This window comes from Ascidiella aspersa, chromosome 2 (assembly GCF_963924565.1).
Source record: "Ascidiella aspersa chromosome 2, kaAscAspe10.2, whole genome shotgun sequence".
Taxonomy (NCBI): Eukaryota; Metazoa; Chordata; class Ascidiacea; order Phlebobranchia; family Ascidiidae; genus Ascidiella; species Ascidiella aspersa.
Window position 1 is genome coordinate 10160256 of NC_139448.1, and position 24125 is coordinate 10184380.

The window sequence follows — 24125 nt, forward strand, 5'->3', positions numbered from 1 at the left end:
AAAACGTAATATGTTTAAAATGTTTTTACGCGTTATTAATTTGCTAACACACAACTCTGGCGTATACACACACAATCACACATGTAAAGCAATTTTTTGATGCCTTTTGCCAAACCCTACAATAAACTATTAGCTTAAATTTAAACAGTCCCTTGTTAAACCCGCAGACAAATATAAACGTTCCAAAACCGACTCGGTCCAGCCAGCTGTTTGTCCAATCGGGCACGCTGCCCGTTTGTGACGTGTCAACAAACGAACACAAAGCCCCTTTGATGACGAAACAAACGAACGAGCGGCGGGGGACCGGCTGCCGTCAACGCTTTCGCATCTCGGGCTTATTTATTCTTAACGCGCGCTACAAGGCGTTCAAGCGGCGCCGACGCTTTGATGACGACGTTTCTCGCCTTTCTGTTTGTCCGGCATTTGTACAGAGCGTTCCAGATTCGCCGACCATCGGACCCTTGTTGCCAGTTGTCGGCTTTTCGCCTTGTTTGTAAACACGGGGGGGGGGGGAGGGGCGACTGGTGTTTTGATTGCGACGGGTTTCGGTTGCAACACGCCGCCTTTCCTTTTCGTAATCTTACACCCGAGACGATGTTCAACAAGGGCTAAATGAAACGGTTTTGATTTCGATTATTTTGGGTATAGTGTTTAACTTGGGCCCACAATGCACGAATCTGTAATGTTGCTTGACATTAACTGTAGAGGATACAAGTTCGTATCGAAAAGTCCTAATCAAGATGATGTCGGTCTACTCGACATTTTTGGCCTTGCAATTCATTATTATCAAGTGTTCATTTGTATTCCAACCCTTGTACAGCTGCTGTCCATATAAACACGCGTAACCAATGGAGTTTCTAAATTTGATGAATCAGTAAAAATATACGCTAACTTCCACGAAATGGACAGATTTTTGCAATACATCAATATAATTCTCAACAAATTTCTAGTATTATTTCCTATATGCCGCAAAATCAAGCCAAACTACCAGCAAGGGACGTTAATTATACCGGTTGTGAAAGGTATATAAAATTATGTTTGGCAATAATAGAAAATATTAGAAACACAAAGTGTACACCTATCACTTCTTAATATACAGCGACAAGGCTGCCTTTGACTTTGTGTATTAGGGATGACAGCATTGGTACGGATTACGAACTTTTGCGCACACTCCCCGTCTAATCGGATCAGAGGTACGACGAACGTACGGCGACAAAACACGATCGAAAAAACGGAAAATCGGGATTACAGGCATTAATGTAGGAAGCGGGGTTAGGGAGTGGCTCATGTCGCTTTGAGACTTCAAAAAACGAACGTCACTCGACCGAGTTATTACAAATCGAACTTGTAGTTGCCAGCGTGGGCTGTGGGCTGCTATATCCCGCTCTGTCGACGGCTCGCAATTTCAACGGCCTTGAAGGCGTGTCGCCCAAATCCGCAACACGGCTTTTTGCCGCTGACGCATTGACTCCGGCACGCAGCCAATTTTGGAGGGACTCTATTGTGCGTCGTGCGCTCTGGCGCATTTGCCAACGCTGGTAATTTCGAGCCAGCCCGAAATCACATTCCGCCGCCTTTTCTGCTTGGAACGCGCGAAGAAAGTCGAACCGAAATGTTTCGTTTCGGCCTTTTCACGTGCTCTGTTGCGGGTCTGAGGTCTGCTTGCCTTGCTATGGGTTTTAAGGCCGATGGTTAATTACGGATCCTCGACAAGCATACTTTACTATTAGGGGTTGGGTTGTAATGTTGCTGCTGAATAGCACTCTACGAAAGTTGCCGCAAAGTTACATTTGCGCAATGTCAGGCTAATTGGCCTAATTATACTGCAGTACTAAACTGAAAGCTTGTAAATAACGAAACACAGTTGCATATTGACTTTTGTTTTTTTCCTCCCTTATTTTCTTATTGAAAACCAACATTTCCTTCTTTGATTCTTTAAAATAGTAGTTTTTAGAGACGTGCAATTCGTGCGCTGCACTCTGTTTGGTTCATCGCATTTGCTTCTGTTAATTTCTCTAGAAAAACGCCATTTAACGGATTTAAACTAAACATTTTGTGGATTATATTTTTGACCTAAAATTGGCATCCGTAGATAGAAATCCTTCGCTAATTTGTCCCCAAAAGCATTTGTTCGGTGCTTCAGATTGCATTGAAAGGAGGTGCATACTTCAGTAAAGGTCACGCATAGACTCCAACAGTTTGCATTTATTTGTATGTAGGATAACTCAACCGCGTTAGAAAACAAATTGATACATACTTTCTAGAAAATGTTTTAATTTATACCATGTGTGCCACAGCGATGTTGTTGGACAGAGCTATTTTCCGCGAAAATTGTTTTCTATTGTAGCCAGATTTGTGTTTTTAAAACGGGGCCGCGGTGCCAGAAATCCTTCGCCATGCCCATTCGACTACCTTCTATATACTATAGTATATGCGACCTTCAAATGCGCAGGGCACGTTTTCCAGTGCCGCGTTTTTCTATGAATGGACTTCGTATTTACACAGCAAGCAGCCAGCTCCGTAAAGCCATTGTGTCGAACAGCGTTTTGTTACAAACCCTCTCAATTTTGTTATTGCTTGCCACCGGGTCTCCGTGTACGGGCAACCTGGATTTCCGATATGGGTTATTTTAATCCGTCAACGATACTTTGGACAAAAAGGCACACCCACCTATTAATGTTACGAACAGCGAAGATGTTTGTCATATAACTTTAAGACGAGTGTCACCGGTTTAAAGTTAGGCCATATACGTAATCAATTGTTTAAGTTGTTTTTTTTTGAAGCATATTTCAAGGAAACAAAGTATTTAAAAAATAAATCTTGCCAGGCCCAAACGAAATACCTAATTGATTTGGAAAAACAGGTGGCGCCGCTATTATCTTACAGTTTAGATATTTGGTATTTTCTACCTATAGATTTCTAGATTCCCAAAAAATTTCATAGATTTCAAAAGGTCTAGATTCTCAAAAAAGTCATGGCTTTAAGAAATAAAACGGAAATCGCGTATGAAAATTACCATCCGTTGGTTTTAGGTTGGTGTTTCATTGTCGTTGTAGTTTATCAAAATCGCTAATAATACCGTCGAAAAGACGATCAATCTAATTAGCTACATTAAGCTGTCAGGCGAAGTGAACTCCCTTTTGTTTTCCCAAATCGTACATGACGCCGCTGCCACCCCGTATCCCCTTTCTTGATAGTAACAAAAGTATTAATTGTGAGTATAATTTTTCACCCATTGCAGTTTAACGTTACAAGACGGCAACAAGCCGAAGCCCCCAAACAACACAACATCTCCGCGGCTTGCCTTGTATTGGGCGGGCATTCCATAGTTCTCGCGTATAGTTTGCTATGCTTTTTTACAACGCCCAACACAATAGTCGTGTTTTCTTGGACCGCTGTTGCGTTGGTCAGCGCATAAAAGGAAGGATGGCCTTTCGCCAAAGGGCTAATGTTTCGCTTCTGGCGTGGCTTTTAACGAAGTCAGTTACACGGCGCAACCCTTTGTTGCAGAATCGAAAATTCCTGATTCATAATGGAACTGATGTTTCGCCGGGCACGTATCGTTGTCTCAAGTGTCGCCAACAGTATCTTCTCATTTGGCAAGGATAAATTGTTTCACCACGTAGCGATACAATTTTCAAGATATTTAACATCTTCCCCCTAAAAAACAGTTTCTCTGTGTAGCAAGCAGCAAAGTTTCCGAAGCCTTTACACTAATACGGCGTTTATATACAGTCTCAAGTCGACAACAGTATCTCATTTGGCAAGGAGATATAGTTTCGTCACGGGGCGATAAACTTTGCGATATTTAAAATCTTTCCCTAGCAATTCTTCTGTTTAGCAAACGGGAAATTTCCCGAAACGAACCCTACGAGGGATAAATACAGAGTTTCAACGTTGTTTAGAAATAGTCCTGATTTCGGTCAATGACTTTTCGAAGGTACCCGGTATATTGGTATTGGTATGCCGTGATCGTGGGTTAGCATTACTTGAACAGGGTAACAGTAGAGATACCCATAGTCGATAAAGATTCCAAGGCTAATAGTTGTTAATTTGTATTTTTTAAAGTGGGAACTGATGTTTCCCCGGGCATGTATCGTTGTCTCAAGTGTCGCCAACAGTATCTCATTTGGCAAGAATAGATTGTTTCACCACGTAGCGATACAATTTTCAAGATATTTAACATCTTCCCCCTATAAAACAGTTTCTCTGTGTAGCAAGCAGCAAAGTTTCCGAAGCCTTTTCACCAATGCGGCGTTTATATACGGTCTCAAGTCGCCAACAGTATCTCATTTGGCAAGGAGATATTGTTTCACCATGGAGCGATATAATTTGCGTTTACGCGTGTTTCATATATTCGACATCTCCCCCTATAGCAATTATTCTGTGTAACAAACAGGAAAGTTCCCGAAATTATTCTAAGCAACACGACGTTTATATGCGGCTCTCAATTTGTAATGTATCAGTTAAAAAAACAACCAGGAGAGAAAAAACAAAATTGAAAGCGTTATGGATATTACTGTACAAGTTAACTTTTATTTGAATACTAATCCTTTAATCTCTCAGCGGCCGATATTAAAAACAGCAGTATTCCCCCATGGATAAATTTTTCAATTTGGCGTTGCTAAATCGAACAATAAGCACTATGAGCTTGCTATTTCCTTTGCAAAGTAAAATTGGTTCGGCGAAGAGCCTTTCAATACAGCTACGCCTAGTCGTCGGTATAGGACCTTGTAAAGCAGACTCAGGACATCCCTAGGGAGCCCAATAAAGCTGATTAATTTCGGGTTCGCCGTAAGCGCACAGCCCTACGTTAGGCTGCCCTCAGAATACGCTTAAGACGCGAAAAGCTGTGCTGAAGATACGAATTCGATCGAACACTTCTTACCAGGGCAACGCGAACTTAGGCCGTTTCTGGAGTCAAAGACAAGCCTTTTTGATCCGTTCGAACTTTAGGTTTCAATTGAACGTCAAAAAGGGATTTTAATTAATGAATTGATGATGGGCTACAACGTCCTTAACTGACAAATCGCAAAACGATGAATTGTCCCCTTAATTAATGAATTTAGCCCCGAATTTATTACATAACGGCAGCACCCGTAAAGCATCAATCCGTCATGAAAACAGTCATTAATAATAGTATCTGTAGCCTGGTGGGATCTAAGGTGACGTATAAGATGAATAACACGGAGAAAAACAACCAACGCCGTATCTCGTAAGTTCTTCAAATATCTAGCATTCGCGAATTAGTCAATTCACATTATATTAGTCCAGGGGTGCCCACGCCTATTTAACATCAATAATGGAAACTCGCGCCCTCTCTCCACATAATATAATTTATGACATTGTTACCTAAAAAGTTAGATGATCTGCACTATACAGCCAGGTTTGTTTCAGATTTACGAACAAAGAATACAAATAATGAAAACATAGGGCGCTTAAATTGCAAAAGGTTGTTAGTGGTCTACTCATTCCGCCTCCCTTACTAACACTTTACGCCTCCCAGTTTAAGAACCGCGGTGTTGGTCCAAATCAGCCAATATAAACTTAGGTTGATTTTCTCCCCTCCCCCCCGGCGATTAAATGACTGTCTTTTAACGTTCATCCGCATCGCGATTTTTTAACTGCGCTATTATGATTTTAAGGCCAGGAGGGATCCAAATACGTTAAACCGTAAAACGATCGTTCGTGTATCGATTGGTTTATGCCCCGAACCGACAGGGCCCTTATGCCGGTGTTTGCAGGGCGATATAAGGACCTCTATATTTAGATGGAACGCAATACAATGGCCCGGTAATTAATCGTTTTTATATCGCGGATCGAAATTGACAGTGGGCTTCATCGAGCACTTGAACGAATATAGTAACTTATCATTGAAAATAGCTAAAGGTTCTTTCGTTCCACATTTTGTTTTTTTCGTGCCACGCGATGCACTTACATAATAAAATAGTTGAATTCCCTATTTAGTTTGTAGAAGGTGGATTTTTCGACTAGTGTAATTTTGAGTCTGTCTAACAACGTTTTTTGTGTACGTTGACCCTATAAGTAAAATTTTGTCTAGCAATTAACCACACGTGCTTTTAAAATCTAATTTTTACAGATTGTTTAATATACAATAAAAAGGTTTATTTTAGACGTTTACACAATGAACCTGTTACGTGTCTTTCAATTTTCTTCAAACCATTATAAACCGTAACGCCTTCATTGTGACCGTGTTCTTCCAATTAAGTTCATATAGCAGTAATGTTTGTGTTGAATTCAACCAAGCCCTTTACTATGTGTTCCAAATCAAATAAATCAATCCGCATTATTTGCACAGCAGGGCGTTCACCGAATTCAACTAGCCTTTGGTTTCTCACTTGCGGGAAGCAGACGGAAGCTTACCAATATTTCTACTCAATAAGGTGCAATAGATAAAAAAGCAGCCGACACACACCAACTCCCACAGAAGTAACCTAAACATTTTGAATTGCCAAGTTCCAACTTTCAATCCCTTATTTGGCATTTTTTATCCATATAGCCTATTTGGCGTGGGCGTTTTAAAAACAGAAGGATATTTCTGCCATTTTCCGGTCCAAGTGAGCTGAACAGAACAGTCGCTTACAATTCGCAATAAAACGCTAAAAACATATCTGAGGATATGCGGCTGTTTGTCCACTTAAAAGTGAACACAAAAGTGGTTATAAATCTTTCATTGTGCCCGACCGCGGCTCTGTTAGCTTTTATAGCGGAATGGTTACAGAGCGTTCGCCATACGCCGTCCGTGACGTATGTGTACGTCACAAAAATACGAACGACGTCAGCTTTTTGAGAGAACCGCTTTTTGCGTTAGGGATTGTCATGTCCCAAGTCTTTTTGTTGCAATTTACCAAAGTGCGATATTTGGTGCGAAAAATTCTCTATCCGATTTGAGCTGAATTAATTCTTATAACAACCGTTATAGATTTGTCTGTGTTTGTTTAATAATTATTAGGGACTAATTAATTTCAAGAAAGTTTTCAATACAATCGTATAAAACATCTACAATACTGGAAAAATGCTACATTGGATTGCTTGCCATGGCTAACTTGCTTAACAATTTTGCGTATCGGACACCAGGCTATTATCGTAGCGCAAATACAACCACTTGGTATCGGGTATTGGTCCCAAAACGATATTATCGAACAACCCCTCGTAACCCTCGCGATTTAAGGAGAACATTGAACTTCGAAACTGCAGCTAAACTTGGCCCACAGACGTCGGTTGCAGCCACTTTTCGATGTATCGATTAAAAACAAGCGCAGGCGAATGTTGTTTGGTTCGATTTGCGTTGTGGCTGTCGGCCGACGTTCTATCGACTTCTGCTGACGTTTTGACGTGCAGAAGTGGCCAAATTGAACGCTATCGACAAAACTTTGTTTTTAAATGGTGTAGAAATATAGTCCTAATTTTTCGGTTAATGTCTTTTCGAAGGCACCCGGTATATTGTATATTATAGATATGATTACTTTAACAGGGTTACAGTACTATATACCCATGTCCAATGGAGAACCCGGGCTAATAGTTGTTAAGTTGTAATTTTTTAATGTTGATGCAAACGAACCACAAAGGTTAAAGAATATCTGAAATATTTTTGTTAAAAGACAGAATACTGCAGTTACGCCAAAAACGACGTCACTAGTTCTGCTTTAATCCCATCGGGCTACAGATATTAGTAAATAAAGCTTTGAGCTGTAACTTATGACATGGATATAAGTTATGTCAACAACTGGCAGTGTTGGAACAAGCTCAGATCCGAATATAACCAATAAAATAATACCTTTACTATTTTTTTCACATTTTTGTAATGTTGTTTTAAAAGTTAACAAGGGTCAAAGTGAAGTAAGTGTAATTATGGATGCTGAGTCACTTTTAGATAATTTGCCTTCATTTTCGCAATACTTCAAACACGTTGCCGCTTTTCCGTTATTTGATTGGTGATTCATTTCTAAGGTGACCTGACCGATCAAATTAAACAATGAAACTCGTGATTTGCCGTGCTGTTCACACACGGGACTTTTTTATTTCGAAGTTAAACATTGGCGTTCTCGTATTAGTCGAGTAAATAAATCACTGGTAATTGTGTCGCATTTTTATTTGTTCAAGATTGCGAAAGCAGCTCTAGGTTGTAGTAAGAAAATTAAGGCTTTTAACGTGATTTTATTCTATGTAATACCTATGTTTATGTTCTCAGTTGGCAATCGGAACCTGCTGGTTGACTAACGTATAGTATGTACCCCGCAAAACAGGTCAATTTTAAATGACATAAGTCCCAGTCAAATTATTTAATAAATACCTTTAATCCAACTCCAGGTCGAGTCTTTTACTAAAAATAAAGTCAAGTCCCAAGTCATGGTATAAGCAACCGTTTGGTTTGTGGGCAATGGGCATCCTTGCTCGTTTATCAGAACTCTAAGGAATACAATATTGACTTGTACATGCAAATAATAATATGTGTAGCAAACACATAGATCGGCCGAAAGAATTTCTTTGTTGTGATTGAAAGGTCAAAAGCACCAATGGGTGTGTCGCCCGCCAGTGGAACCGCACGTCTTATTCCCATTATTGACCCAGCCGCGTTTGACATAAAGCCACTTTTTTCGTGTTTAGATGCGCTCGACCGCCCTCCACCGACCGCACTTGACCCGCGGCGAAACCACACGCGAAAGTTTTTGTGTTCGCTTGAAACTAATTGCTTAAGCCAGAGAGCCTGTGGCTTGTATGGGGACGTAATGAACCGCAACATAAACATAGACACCCAGAAGCATTAGCTCATTGCGTCATTTAGTTCGGCACGACACACGAGCAGTAAAAGCTTGGAGGTGCGCGTTCGAATCCCGGTCTTGCTGGTAGACAAAGGGCGAAGGCAATGGTCAAGTCGGAAGTGATTGTTTTACAGAGTTGGCAAGTGATTTGAAATTGTTTCAATAAGGTGGAAAATTACATGCTGGAAAACGTAAATGCGTGATGAAAAGTATAAGTCTCTCGCATTCTGACGTAAGCTATATAGCTCAAACAAATTTACCTTTAGTTCTGGCAAACATTTAACACCAATCGCGAATACTTCGAGTCATTTATGACTAAATTAAACGGAAAAGGTAACGGAGTGCATTCCTGGTTTGAGTCCGGCTTTTTCAGTTTCACAAACTTTCGTTTTTGCGTAACGCCAAAATCGGCTAGATATGATCCCATTTTGCTTGGCGGCTTGTTTTAATTTTACATATTCGTTTCCATCACATCACTTCGAATATACGCAAACCAATTTTAACCCCGATCGCAAATTCACCTTCGCCAGCGCGAATCGGCCCCCAACACGCTCTTTACATCCGAAAGTGGAAGTCGCGAAACTCAGGCGACCCGTGACCAGGCAAAACAGCCCGCTGTAAAACTAGCAGCAGTCAAACTCCACCACAAAGTGTCCTTTTTCGTCGTGGAACCGTGTTTTTCCTGTTTCTGGGCGTAGTAGCGGGCCCTCCCCCCCAGGCCACCCGACACCGCAAATGATTTTCTTCAAAGCGCCCGATTTGCCGTTTTTCGATCGCCTCCCCTTTTTTCCCAACTCGGGTTTCCTCCTCTCGCATTTCTCCGATTGTGATCCGCCGCCAGTGTGACGTCACAGACGCGATGTGTCGTCTTGTTTTGGTTTGAAAGCTGAACAGGTGGAGGTTTTGTTTTTGTAGCTTCTTGGTGTCTCGTCGGTGTGCTTAAAGGTCCCAGGGCCAGACCAAAATAATGCGTTACAGTGATTTATAACTGTGGAGTAAAAAAAATGGAAACAAAATTCTAAAAAGTTTTGAAATAAAGACTTTACCAAGTTTTATCTGACAATTGTCGCCAATTAGAAATATATTGAATATTCCAAAAAATGCTACTTATTTTTGACGGACAATAAATACATTTTTAGTCAACTAGCGAGAATTAAATCATCGTGATCTTTAACAAGCGCATGGTGAACCTATGAAGTAGCGCAACGTAATTCGAATTTGACGTATACGCGTCATCGAAAGAATTTTTTAAACGCTCGAAGTTGTATTGCCTTTTTGCATCATTATGCCATTCCTCTGATTTTCCAATCACCCTCAGGCGGCTTTAAAAAAATCAAAGCATAAAAGTGGCCTATGTCGCCGAAACCGAATAGGGGTTCGGCAACACCCTGGTATCTTTGTCGTCTGTTTGTGTGCCAACCGGGGGGTTGCTTGCCGTTAAAAGGCGCACTGGAACAAATGCCGTCGGCCCACGCTTTACCCAGGTCGGGTGACAGGTAAAGGCGCCAGGTGAAATTAACCGCAGCACACCATTTGCTCGTCGCTTGTAATCGGACGAAACTTTTGCGGTTTTGCTGGCGCCCGCACCAAGCGTTAAAAAACATTTTGTGCCGTTGATGAGTCGCCAGGTCGGTGCTAATGAAATTTCAAGTCAAGCTACTGGTTTAAGGTTGCAGTATTTCAATTGCAAGAACTATAGGCTTTAACTTAGGGTTGCCACATTTACTTAGGTTTGCCACATTGAATCTTTAAAAGTCTTTAGATTGATTTTGCGTATTATTGTAAGTATTTCCCTATATTTTTCTAAATCCTTTAAAAAGTCCTTGAAAATATATTTTTTAGCTAAAGTTATAGGTATAGAAAGTGACATTGTAAAAGCAATTTTCAACTTGATGTTATTGTGTTGACCATGGCATTTATAAACGTCGCGCAAATCAAACTTAGGTCTTTAAACAAGTGTTTTTTTTTCTTTGAGAGTCGTTAGATTTCTTATATTTTTTATTTCGTAGTGTGTGTTGTGAGTTTAATTTGTATTTTTCCTACAACATTTTTTTCTGTTTTTATCTTACAGGTTTAACCGAAGTATTGTAATAATGATTACTACAGTAATACCGTTAATCATATAACACTCGATAAGTTACGCTAACAATGTTAAGGGTATATCCTGGCTAATCACCAAATACTACTTTTCGAACATGCTAATCGGATTTTATAAATGAATACCAAAGCCAGATATTTTCAAGCTAAATTACAGATCCGTGCTTAGCGTATCTAATCCAATTTTGTTCACAAAATCTGGTGCTTTTTTTCTATAAATAGAGATCACATTGATTTGAAACAGACTGTAAGTTACCCTTGTGCGTAACGCTATTTGGTGAACAGATTGCGCGTTTCTAATTGTCGCTTATTATCGACACCAACCCCCTCCCCTTTGCGCGCTTTTTCCATTTATAATTCATACTCGTCCATCAATTTACAAACAAGCGAAAAGGCGCGCCGTATCTGCGGCAAATGCGCCGCACTTCTACCCGCTAAACCGCATCAACGCCAAAACCGTATTTATCTGCGACAATAATGATTCATTTTGTCCGATCGATGCGCTTTTTCCGCGCACAAAAAGCCCCCGGCTCGCCAAATTGCCGCTCGTAAAATATTCATAACCGACCCAGTTCGGCCGTTACATGCCATATTAAGCGCCAATGCACGAGAGCCGCGTCAATAAAAAGAGACACGGCATCAGGTTAATGTGCCTATACGCTGCATACTAAGAATGCGTCTATTCAAAAGTCAAAATATGTGCGCGATCTTTGAAACTAAAAATGAAAATGACTAAATCTTTACCCCATGCTGACTGTTACCCCTTGCATTGCTTTTTTCGCCGGAGTTGGAGAATTAAAATGCCATCCTAAAGAATTGTGCAACCCTTACAGAACAGTTTTTCCATTGATAGGCGTCTTTTTTGAGACTATGTATGGTCAATGGTTTTCTATTTTCGTGCTTTCCACGTAAACGGCGTAAAATTTAGATCTCATATAGACGTAATAAGAATATCAATGCCCATTGCCCATACAGAAGTAGGTAGCATTTTGAACGTTTCGAATAACTCTTCGAAAATGCTACCTATTTTTTGTATGGGGTTTGATATTCTTATTACGGCTTACTACAACCTCCAACCATTATGCTATGTAATTATTGATGCCCTTCACTTTAACGGCTGAGCTCAGAGCTTTGGTCACAAATCAGCGACAAAACGAAAAAAAGTTACTTTTTCATTTCCTTAACATTTATTTGTTTACTTCCAGGTGCAAATTCGGGATCCTATCGCAAGCGACTGGCTTCTCAACAACGACGATCTCGTCCTCGGTGTACCGCTGGAGCGACATCTAGCGGCGCCTCACTACATCCTCGCCACCCTGTTTCGTGGACACGAGGTGGCGCTGACAATCCCGTGCACGATCAACGTCACTCCGCACAAAGTCGAACTAAAAACAAAAGAAAAGCTAAGATTCGTCGCTGACGGTTCCGATTTGAATTGTTTGCCCACCGAGCCCGTGGTCACCATGGTGATATCGCTGCGCGCGCAGGAGGACGACGTGACGTCAGAAGCGCGGCTGCGGCTGATCCGAGACCTTTGCAATTTCGTCGCCGCGCCGGAAGTGGCCAATCGCGGCACAGTAACCATGGAAACCGACAAAAGCACCAAAAACAGCGACGCCTTTCTGTCGGGCAGGGGGAATTCCCACGTCGAAATATTGAACGGACTTAACCTGGCCTGGCCCGTGGCCTGTGGGGCCGACTCGGCCCAGCCGCCCAGCCTGGACACGGTCGAGAGGTCGGCCGCTAGTGGCGCCCTCGCGCACGCCCTAGGCTATGACGTCATCGAGTGGAGGCTGGAAAACAGGAAAGTGCAGAGAGCGCCCGTCATCGCGCCAAAGCAAACCACAGGGTGAGTATTGTAGTAAAGTAACCGCACTGTTTGTACAACTGTATACGGTTTATGCCAGTTTTCGGATCTTTGGTTGTACCTTGGGTTGGAAAGCTGTTCAATTTTAACAAAGTTTAAAAAATATATATACTGCGTCACCTGTCACAAAATAGAACCAATCGGAAAAAAACATAGGTAAAGTTTTTCGTTTTTTTTACATATAAGGTTTTTTTTTTCGTTAAATAATTTTGTTTACGAGTAAGCATGTGACAATCAACCATTTTAAACTGTTTTTGGTTTTCTTTCTTAACGTTCTTTCTTTCCCCCGCGTATTTATCACCGCTTACTTTTAACAGGGAACCCGGCGACGAGCGGTCCAACGCGGGCCGGACGCCGCAAGGCGCGAAAGGCAAACCCCAGAAGCGCCTGAAGCGTGCCCCTGTCTCAACCCCGGGGATTTACCCGCAGTTTGCCGCCGCCAACAGCCTGAGCGGCCAGCCTTACAAGGTGGCAGGGGTGCCTAATATCCGCGTGCCGCGCTGCAACTACTTTGTGTATCAGATTGCCGAAGACGCTTTCCGGGATCCAGAAGACGGCGACGCCCGACAACTGAAACTGAGCCTGGTCGACTGGGACTTTCAACCGATGCCCAACACCTGGCTTCTGATGGACCAGGCCACCCAGACCCTTTACGGCGTGCCGCCAAGGGACAAGGCGGACGACGGCGACGCGGTAGGTGTTTCTTGCATTTTGCTCTGCTAGTTTCACTTTGATAAAGATTTTGCCTGTTTGATAAAGATGCAGAAGCCGATTACAAGTGCTAGTATCGATAATCGTCTGATATGCGGTACTATCAGCACTGGTTCGAAGTGGAAATTTCATTTAAATTCAAGTTTAATAAGGCTTTTTACTGAAGCCCTGCTTCAAACTATTTTCAAAAATAATTAAAAATTCCCTAAACTTCACCATGTCACATCTAAGGACTGGCACATTAGTACCAGTAATCTTAAAAACATTTTGGGGAAATTTAAATGCTTAGCGGAACACTGTAGTCATCTAGACACCATATAGTCATCCTTTTCGTGTGTTTTCCAAAAAATGCGACCTCGCCAGTTTTTAGACGGCCATGTAAACCTAATCTAAATGAAATTGTTTTAAGCGTAAGTTTAAAGTACTGAAGGTTTCAAAAAAATAGCGACACACGATAAATATTGCTTTTACGTTCATGTCGGCGAACCTAACGAACGATCCTATATTATGTGATAAAATACCGTAACTATAAAGATGACAGGTATACAAACTATTTTTATCATGGGTAAGATAAAGGAAACATGCGTAAGAAAAAATGCGCTCTGCCTTTTGAATCAAGGATGGAACCGTTACGGAAATAATTTGTTCACCACTATTACGATTTTTTTTTATTTTGGACAGCCCGTTGTTGTGATGAACTAATTTGTCAGAATAGAGTTATATTTTTGCCAAAAAGTGCCTACCTGGTTTTATCGTTTGGTTATACGTACGCTGTCTGGTTAAATGACGCTCTTTCGCTTTTTCGTTTGCATTAGCCCCCCGAGCAATTCACAACTACGGAAGGAAGCACGGTAAACTATATGAGTCAATATTCGGTGTTCGATGTTAAGCATGTTGTTAACATCGATCATAGTTGCTATTTTCAAGTAACCACTATACTTAATTGCAACTTATATTATGAATATAAGTTATACTTTAATTGCAACTTGTATGACCACAAGTTCTATCGTTGATGCTTGTCTGTAAACTTGTTGTTGTCCCTGGGTATTAACACTTGGTAAACACCTTCACCTGGACAAACTGTACCTCTATTTATAATAAACCAAAAGCTCGGTAGGGACAACGAAGGGTTATCCTGGTGTGATTGGCGCTTACTACTGCGAACATGGCTGCGCGGTGCCGAAAACTGTATTTGCATTGCATGCTTTTAAAAAAATAAACGGCTTACGTCTGGTTTCTTAATCTGGCCACAGTGGTACGAGAACTTTTTCTAAGGAGCTGAAATGTGTTGTAAAAAAAATTACCTGATATTGTTTCATCCTTCATTCATTATTAAAAAAAGTTCTTCTGGAATTATTTGTTCAAAATAAATGACAGAAGAACTTATTTCATTTGTACAAATATATCCCAGAATCACTTATTTTCAGTACATACTATGCCTGGTAGCAACAGCATATTGCTTATCCTTCATACATCTTGAATTTTTTGTGGAAAAACATTTGTTTTCATCCCATATCTTTAAATGTACTTCACAGATGTAACTACTGCACTTAACTTCACAAAAGTAATAGAGACACGAATTGGTTTGACCACTGGACTAGAGTAGCCCCCAGTTTCGCGACTCGGCAACCCCCATTGAAAATAAAACGCGAATAATGATACGTAATAAGAATATCAAAGCCCATACAGAAGTAGGTATCATTTTGAACGTCTAGAATAATTCATTATTCATTTTTAACATCATGTTTGTGTTTGTTTGTTGATGACGAAGGCGAATCGCATAGGTTGCCGAAACGTTGGTAAATAATTACAATTATTACCAGAGGAGCTGTTTTTGGATTTATATGTTTGTTGATGTTGAAGAAAAATGAGTTATTCGAAACGTTCAACATGATAACTACTTCTGTATGAACTTTGATATTCCTATACTTTGATATTTCCTACTTCTGTATGAACGATTTCTTAAGGTCTTACTACCACTTCCAACCCTTATGCTCCAAAGCGAATAATAACCGCCCTTTTACGCCTGCAGATCAACAAGTTCTTCTCCGTTATCGCGGAGGACAGCAGCGGGCAGATGGTGACCGCCTCATTCAGCGTCGATTTCGCCTCGCGGCCGCGTCCGACCAACCACCGCTTAACGATGTACTTCAGCGCCTTTAACTCAACCATACTCGACTCAACACTGGCCACCGTTTTCGGCCGAACGCTTTCTGTCGGCTTAGAAGCTCCCTTTACCGACGTGGCCCCTCCCGGGCACTTTACTGTACTGAAGACCGAAGTGAACGGGAACGCGTTAACCGTGACTTGGTTCCAAAACGCCCTGGGTTCTAGGAAGAAGTGCGACCGGAGCGCCCTGACCGCCCTATGGAACCGCATCACCGGCGCCACCATGTCCACCGAGGCCAGTCAAAGGGACAAGCCTACCAAGGACTTTGCGGCCAGCTTTAGGCCGTACTTTAAGCTAAAGGCTGTCAAGCTGAGTATGTTCGGCCCGTGTGACTCGCCGGCGCCGGTGGCCCCCGTCCGGCCCAACATCGCCACCATGGCCCCGCCCATTATCACCCCGCCCCCGCCAAAAATCACCCCTGCCACCACCAAAAAGACCATGGCAACCACGACGACCACGACCAAAAAAGCGATGCCCAGCCCACCGCCCATCACACCACCCATGAAAACGACCAGAAAAACCACACAGGCAACCACCACTACCACCACAACTACCCGTAAACCAGTTACCACCACCACGACACCAAAACCAACAACCACCACCACAACCAGAAAGCCGACCACGACGCCTAGAAAAGTGCCGAAGCTGCTCGACGAGGAATTCACTTTGGTGATCCCGGCTGAAGTTGGCAAGGTGAGGTGTTGTTGTTGTTCTTGTTAGACCTGGGGTTCTCAAACTTTTATGTTTAAGGTGAGTATACCCTTTCGACTTATCAGCATGTATGGCGTACCCCTTAAAAATATTGAACTGAAAAGACAAAACAAGTGTTTTTAGGGTAACAAGCCATAATTTGGCCATAAATTTAAAAAATTCAAAACATGTGGTTTTACATCTAACTACAAGAGCAAGTCGACCGCGATTTTAAACATAAACCTGCAGCTATATTAACTTTTCTCCAAATGATATAAATTTAAACCTGAAATCCATAAACCTGGCCTTAAGTAAATTTATGTTTCCTGAAAATCGGATAATTTAAACCACGAGCACTGGTTTGCGAAATAGTTGATTTTAGGCCTAACGCTTTCCTTAAGTCTAATCAAAGATTTAAAAACCTTCATCATTCTTTTTTCCGAAACAGGTGAGCTTTCGCAAAATCCCCGAGTCCAAGTTCGCCTCCGGGTCCCCGGGTGATCCCCCTCTCGACTTTGTGCTGCAGCCGTGGGGCGACGGTCTCCCCCCTTGGGTCGCGATCGAACCCAGCTCCCGTTCCATCGTGGTCGTCCCCACCCTAGGTGACACCGACGGCCTGGCCGCCCTGGACCCCACCCACGTGGTTTGGAAAGGGGGACTGGTGGGTAAGAACGAGCTTGGGGCCTTCAGCAAGCGAATGATGGTCGACGTTCGGGTCGCGTTGCCGCCCTCTGGTGGAGAGAACGGGGAAGAGAAGGCGGCCAATCACGCGTTCGTGGCGAGGATCCAGAACTACGTGTTAGAGGTTTGTCAAATTTACGCTTAAGTGTGGATTGAATTGTGGGACGCGCGCATGTGACTGTGCTGTAAGATATAGAAGAGCGGTTCCCAAACTTTTCTAAAAAATTTGCCTGGTGGACCCGTTGCAATTATTTTGATATTTTGCTGTCCTATTCAAATTTAAGGGTCAGTTGACCCATGTTTCTTGTAGTAAACTAGCGCAGTCACGATTCTTTCTAATGTAACAACTTTCTAAGTAATGCGAACGATTTGCTGATAGAACGTAGTGCGGAATAATAGATGCTTTATGATGTCACAAGAGACATCATAAAACACGTTATATGATCGAATAGAATAATAAAGCATAACTAAAAAACAATAATGTTAACCGATAATGTTTAAAACATAGAATAATGTTTAAAAACATTCGCCAAAGCCTAATGTTGAAAAACTTGAAGATTAATTCTCCTTGCGGACCCTCTGAAACTGCTGTACGGACCCAAGTTCTGGAACCGCTGATCTAGATGTACATACAGACTCGAAGCCTATTTTGCATCGCTAAACTTATTTTGTGCAAAAAATACGGTTATGATGATCCGGATACCAACTTTCATCAATAAATTTATGAATATTATTAATACGATTCACTGTTTGAAAAATGTCGCCGTAACCGTAATTATTAACATAAAAAAAGTTCACTAATTATATTGTTTAACTTGTCTAACACATAGCAACAATTTTACTGAAATATATCCATCAGAACAGGTGTACCTGTTTAACACCTTAAGGTGCTCAATAATGCTCGAAATAATGACAAACTCGGAATGATAAGAATTGCGTTCCTCCTTTCTTTCATAAGTGAGGTTTGGGTACATTTTAGTCAGATTAACTGATGATGATACAAGTGCGTATCAAAACGTCTTTATCAAGATGATGTCGATTTACCCAACAATTTTTGGCTTCGAGATTCATTATCAAGCTATATATTACAGATCCCGTGCATAAAAATGCTCGGGTAGAATAGATAAACATATTTCACTCACATTAACTGATGATGATACAAGCTCGTATCGAACCGTCTTACTCAATATGATGTCGATCTACTTCACCTTTTTGGCTTCAAGATTCATTATCAAGCTACATTACAGATCCGTGCATAGTGTGCCTACAACATGTTCGGATATATGGATATATTTCAGTCACATAAGTGCGTAATAAACCCTATTTTTCAAGACTATATCGATTTCCTTCACCTTTGCGAGTTAAAGAATAATTATCAAGCTACATTACAGATACGTACATATATATTGTACCTAAAAATCTTCCTTTCTTACCAAAACCATGCAGAACTTCACCTCGGTCGAGTCGGCTCGATTCCTCAAAGTGATCAGCGATGTGTTCGGCGACCGCGACGCCTCCAGCATCTACGTTTACCCGCCCAAGGCCGGCTCTGTTATTTTCTCCTGGTCTAACACCAGCCTCAACTCGGCCGAACACTGCCCCTCTAAGAAGATCATGTCGCTCGGCAACGAACTGAGCACGCAGAGCCACGGTCTGCAGCAAAGGTTTGTAAGAGACGCTTTTGGGGCTGGAGATGTTTAAGTAGAATATTTATTCTAATCCTAATTGGATTTGTATCCAATTCTGCCGTTTGTGTCGGGTAGTTGGAACCGATTTACCTTGGAGCACAATGGTTTGATTTTATAATAAGACGTAGTAAGAATATCAAAACAATTAAAGAGGTAGGTATCATTTTGACCGTTTCGAATAAGTCTTTATTAATTTTCAACATCACATATTTTCTTTAAAATAACATTTTTCCTTTGTGTGTTTTCCATTTATTGTACGAGCGTTCAGTGTCATTCGCCCTTACGAAGGCGACTTGCATAGGTTGCCAAAACGTTGGTAAAGAATTAAATACCAGAGGAGCTGTTTTTTTAATTATATTACCATGCCTGGTAGCAACAGTTTATATATGTTTAATATTGTTAAGTTTGCTTTCAATCTCACAATTAACGTTGTTAAACATGTCAATGTTCCAGATGTATAGCAGAAAATCTTCAAGGTGTTAATAGTTTAAACATCCCAGTGAAAATTTAACATGGGGTGTTTAGAGTTTATACGTGTGTAGAGCGTTTTGCTACATAAATTTAAACAACATTCTGACAGTGTATATTAAACTCTACAGTTTGCATTAGGGATATAAAAATGCCCTGTCATGCTGTGCCCTGCAGAGTCTTTTTAGAGGCCAACTTTTGCGGTATTTTTGAAAGCCAGCCTGACCTCGCTTTCACGGCCAATATACGACGATGCCGTCCGCCGCTTGTCAAACAGGCGACTAAAATTCCCTACCCACGGCGGCGCTATAGCTAATGTGGTTGCGTTCGGCGTCACATTTCGCCTGTGGTAAAATTTAACGACCGCGAACTCGGCCCTGCATTGATGTCACCGGCGTTTTGCGAATTGTGGCAATCCTTTATCATCTTTATGGCCGTATTTACGAGGTAATGAAAGGACATTGACCCACAATATAACGCCTTTTTTCTTGTTAGCATTTTTTTTCAAACAGGAGGTAATGACAAAGCTTTCGAATTAACATGTCGACGAACCCTGTTTCGATAAATCGTTTTGGAAAAATGTTTGACGCCGATCATTGCTGACATAAGGTCGCCCGGAAAATTAGGCAATCGAAGTCGATTGATTTGCGATAAAAGTGTCAGCGACCGTTTAATAGAGAGAGCGTTCAAACTATAATAAGGGAGAATGCGAAAATTAAAGGGTCGACAATCCATGGCTTACCGCAATTTTCGTTTCTGTGTGTTGGAGAAAGCATTGTGAATTCGTGAAGAGATTTGTTTAGAAGCGTTTAAAAAATGGTGCAAGAGTTAGGGAACATCTTTTTTTGTAATCAAGTCAAACAAGTTTATTTCGACATTAAATTATTTATATATATATATATATATATTTGTCACTTTATTAAATCTTAAGCAACTAATATAGAAGTGGCCAAACACAGCTGGCCAAAAGTAAATAAAAACGTAAAGAAATTGTTTTAAAAAACCGCTACCAACTGACCTACTAATGTTATCATTCTAAGAATTGCCATTTATATAAATCTAAAAAGAAACAAGCTTTCTCTCCCTAACGAATCGATCTTTCTACCGCAGATTTAGCGCCGCCGGCTTCAAGGTTTCCGCAATAGAAATCGTTCGGCGCAACGCGTGCAACGTCACAGCTACCCCAAAGCCCACCCCGACGCCCCCCAAGAATCCCCGGGTGGTGCCGGTGAACCCAGAGACGACCACGGAGTCCATCGACTCCTACTTCTACGGCGAAGATGATTACGATGACGACGGTAAAGGGGAAGAAGACAATAAAGACAACGGTGACGATAAACCGCTGGAGGTTGCGGGCGGCGACGGAACCACTGGCATCATCATCATGATTGTGGTGCTGGTTTGCGTCGCTTTCCTGATCATCGTAGCAGTGATCAAGTGTCGCAACAGCAGCACTGCAAGGCGCAAGCGAGACGACAAGAAGAAGCTGCAGAGCCAGGCCGCCGCGGCCGCCGTTATCCCGCCCAGCTCGCCTTACCGTCTTCAGGGCGCGCATAAGAACGGCTCAGCGTTCGCGGCGACCGGTGGCGAGTCGACCCTTCACTTTAAACCAGGAACGCCGATCGTTTTCGACGGCGAACATGACGAGTCGACGGCGCCAATGCTCACCACCACTTTCTCGCAAGTGCGGCGTGATAATAACAGTCGGGACGACTCCACAATGGCGGCCGACGAGGCGCAGCCCCTGGCCCGGCACAACGGCGCCGGGGGCGACGCGGGACGCCCCCCTCCCCCCGCCTACTCGCACAAATAGCGGCCCCGGCGTTTTTATTTTCTCTTCTCCCTTTTTCCGCTTTTCGAAATTCTTCACTGTACTTTTTGGCCGGGCGTCCGATCGAAGTGATTCTGTTCGGCGAAGGCCGCGGCAGGTTTTGACCGGTTTTAACCGGTTTGCGCCGGTCGAAGCGTACGGGATCGCCATCGATTAATTCGAGTGCATCGGACATTGCACGAACTGACACGACTAGGAAAGGACGCCGTTGGGGATGCGATTGTTTTAAGTTTTCGAGAAGAAACGGCAAAACAGTACAATGCAACACAATGGCACAGATTTGGTCTTTGTCCCGTCAAAGTTTGTTATTTTATATAACTAACCTACAAAATTTATTTATATTAAGTTGAGCTTGTCTCACAATTTAAACACCGCTGGTATCGCATGTATAGTCTCTTCTATCTTAGTCAAACACAGAGCTTTCTTTAATTTGCCTTTTTCACAGCCTACGCCTATCGCCCTCTCTCCCTCAATTTTTGAAGTTGTAAAGTAAACCGATATTTAATTTATGTAGTTTACCAACGACGGCCTAAATGTGACGGTCTTTACGACAATGTACCACAATAAAGTAAAGGTCCTTTTTAATTAATTGACCTTTAGAATGTAGCGATTTGCCAAAATGTTACAATCTTGCTCGCCAAACCCACTTTCCGCAAGAGCATCATGACTCCACGCCTCATAAGGGACATACCCAGGAGTCTTGCGATTTGAGTAGCACCGTTCGGATTTGTGTTTACTGTATTTTGTCCACAATGGTGTTTAGCAAGTTGCAAAATCATTTTCTACGTGTTCTCGCAAAGTTCATATATAAACTTATGAGGGATGTCCGATACTTGACATTTTGTTCCGATACCGATACCCGATATTTTTGATAAAAAGTGCCGCGATCCGATCTGATACCAAATGACGTCACTACCATGATCAAACAAGCAAATTTTATATATGAAATTCTAGCATTAAAAAGAAATTGTTTCCAGATTATTGCGCCAAAATTAGATTCATTGTTGAGAAATTTATTTACTTCATGTTCATAACCTCTTATTTTACAATAAAACTTATTTGATAAAAAAGCGTTTTAAGAAAAACAAAAATGCTTCGTTTGATCGCAAATCATGGCTGAAACTCCTATATTAATTTGGTATCGGATCGGCATCAATATCACCCTAGTATCGGACGAGTACCGATACTACCACTTTGCATCGGGTATCGGCTCCGATCCGATATTATCGGACATCCCGAAAACTTAGGTTTAAAAGTCCGTAAGAATGGTTGGTTACTTATGGTCGTGTTATTTTTACGTAAAGGTTGAATTTTAGAGCAATTGTACGGTTACTGATATTATTGCTATTACAAAAATAGAGGTGTACCACCGTAAGTTTTTCTCTTTTTATTTAAAAGCATTTGTTTTGCTACACAGGCGGTACCGTTTGTTTTTTTACTAATTTAAGATGTGGTTGTGTTTAATTTCTCGACTTCGTTTTGTTGAAGTTTCATGTCGTCCGTATTTTTCCATCCCTGCAAATCGCTTTTTTCTTCTTTTATCGCGCGTTTTTTTTTCTCTCGCTCACAAATAAACACGTACTCTCTCTATGCACAGAAAAATGATGGTTAATATTCGTGGAATGCGTCCGGAAAGTTGAAGAGCCACTGATCTAGGTATTTCATTAAAAAAATCAAATAAATAGGAATGTCATAGTTTTGATCTGTAAGACACATTATTTTTTTGCCAAAAAATGCAGACGATTCGACAAATTTTCATGCCTTTAGGCTGGGCTAAAAATTTGCTTGTTCGGCCCTGAAGTCGAGCTGTAAATAGCTGCTGATCTAATGGCCCGCGTTTGTAAAATAGTTGGGCCTCACATTTATGGATAAAGAAAGAAAATACAAATAAATGCCAACTGGCGTAAGTTAGTTTAATATTAATATCCCGAAATAGGGATGTCTAATAGATGACATTTTATACCTAATACTCGATAGTGTGGACCAAAAGTATCGCGATGCGATACCAAATGACGTTACGATGCTTAAACCAGCAAGTGTTCTCAAAAAGAAACGCTTAAGGGCTTTTTCGAGGTAATTAGGCCAAAATTTTCTTTAGAGTTAAGAAATTGGGTTACCTCCAGTTGTTAACATACTGTCATTTGCTAAGTTTACTTTTTGAAGTAGAAATCGCTGCGTTTAATAACTAAATACGGCTGAATTCCGACTTTAATTTGGTTTTTGATAGGCACCGATACCGCCCTAGTATTTAATGAGTAGGCCTACCGATACTACAACTTGGATCGGTTATCTGCATCGATCCGATATTACTGGTCATTCCTAATCCGAAACCAAACGCTTACCTCAAGCCCATCCCTAACTCAAAAACTATCTCAAAAAATTATGCGATGTTTAAAAATCGCCCTCCAAACATTGTATCAAACAAATCACTGTATGCTTGAAGTTATTCAACTAGGTTTTGGACATCAAAATTCGACTTCTGTCGACACCTGGGCAAAATTACCGTTATGGCCCGATTCGTAACCGCGCGAGTAGAATGGCGTGGTAGCATCAAGAAATAAACTATCACCAGTAGATGAACACTGAACAGCTATCCACTGCTCGGCTTAAGTGCTGAAGAAGTAACATTTTAGCGACTTGAAGACAAAATGGTCGAACAGGTGAAAATAGTGTATCTTTATGGGTCCGAAACCAAACTCCGTCGGCTCGTATATATACCAGTCAAATATTGTTTTGTATAACGAAAAACGAACCGATGATGTCATATTTCTTTTAAACAAAACAATACATATTTGTGTAATATATATTGCGTAGTTAAATATATGTCTGCTACATGTTGAATTTGCGTTATTTTTCAACATTAGTCTTACATTACTCCTTTAGACATATTAAATTTGGTGACATCTCCCAAACGAATTTGTTGCGTTAACCAAGCCGTTAAAACACATTGGTTGAACAATATAAACTGTACGCCACCTGGCGGTAGCCGTATAACACGAAGAGAAGTTATAGCAACAAAGAGAGTTTGTCCTATGGTCTTTAAATAATTTTCATTAGTTTAATGCAAATACTGTATAATACCTATTTACACAAATTGTGTTGGTTAGATAAACTTTCACTTTACCAACTTCTGTGGTTG

At 41.4% G+C, this 24125-nt stretch overlaps 1 protein-coding gene across 1 annotated transcript in view; it reads left to right on the top strand.

Moving 5' to 3' along the window:
* LOC146163546 (uncharacterized) overlaps positions 1–21036 on the top strand; it is a 29934-nt gene extending 8898 nt beyond the window's left edge. The window contains exons 2-7 of the mRNA XM_083380535.1: positions 12086–12729; positions 13065–13440; positions 15491–16321; positions 16767–17123; positions 18446–18663; positions 20266–21036. Of these exons, the coding sequence (XP_083236661.1) occupies positions 12086–12729; positions 13065–13440; positions 15491–16321; positions 16767–17123; positions 18446–18663; positions 20266–20968 (3129 nt within the window). The 3' untranslated portion in view covers positions 20969–21036. The remainder of the gene's footprint in view (positions 1–12085; positions 12730–13064; positions 13441–15490; positions 16322–16766; positions 17124–18445; positions 18664–20265) is intronic.
* Positions 21037–24125: the final 3089 nt, after the last annotated feature.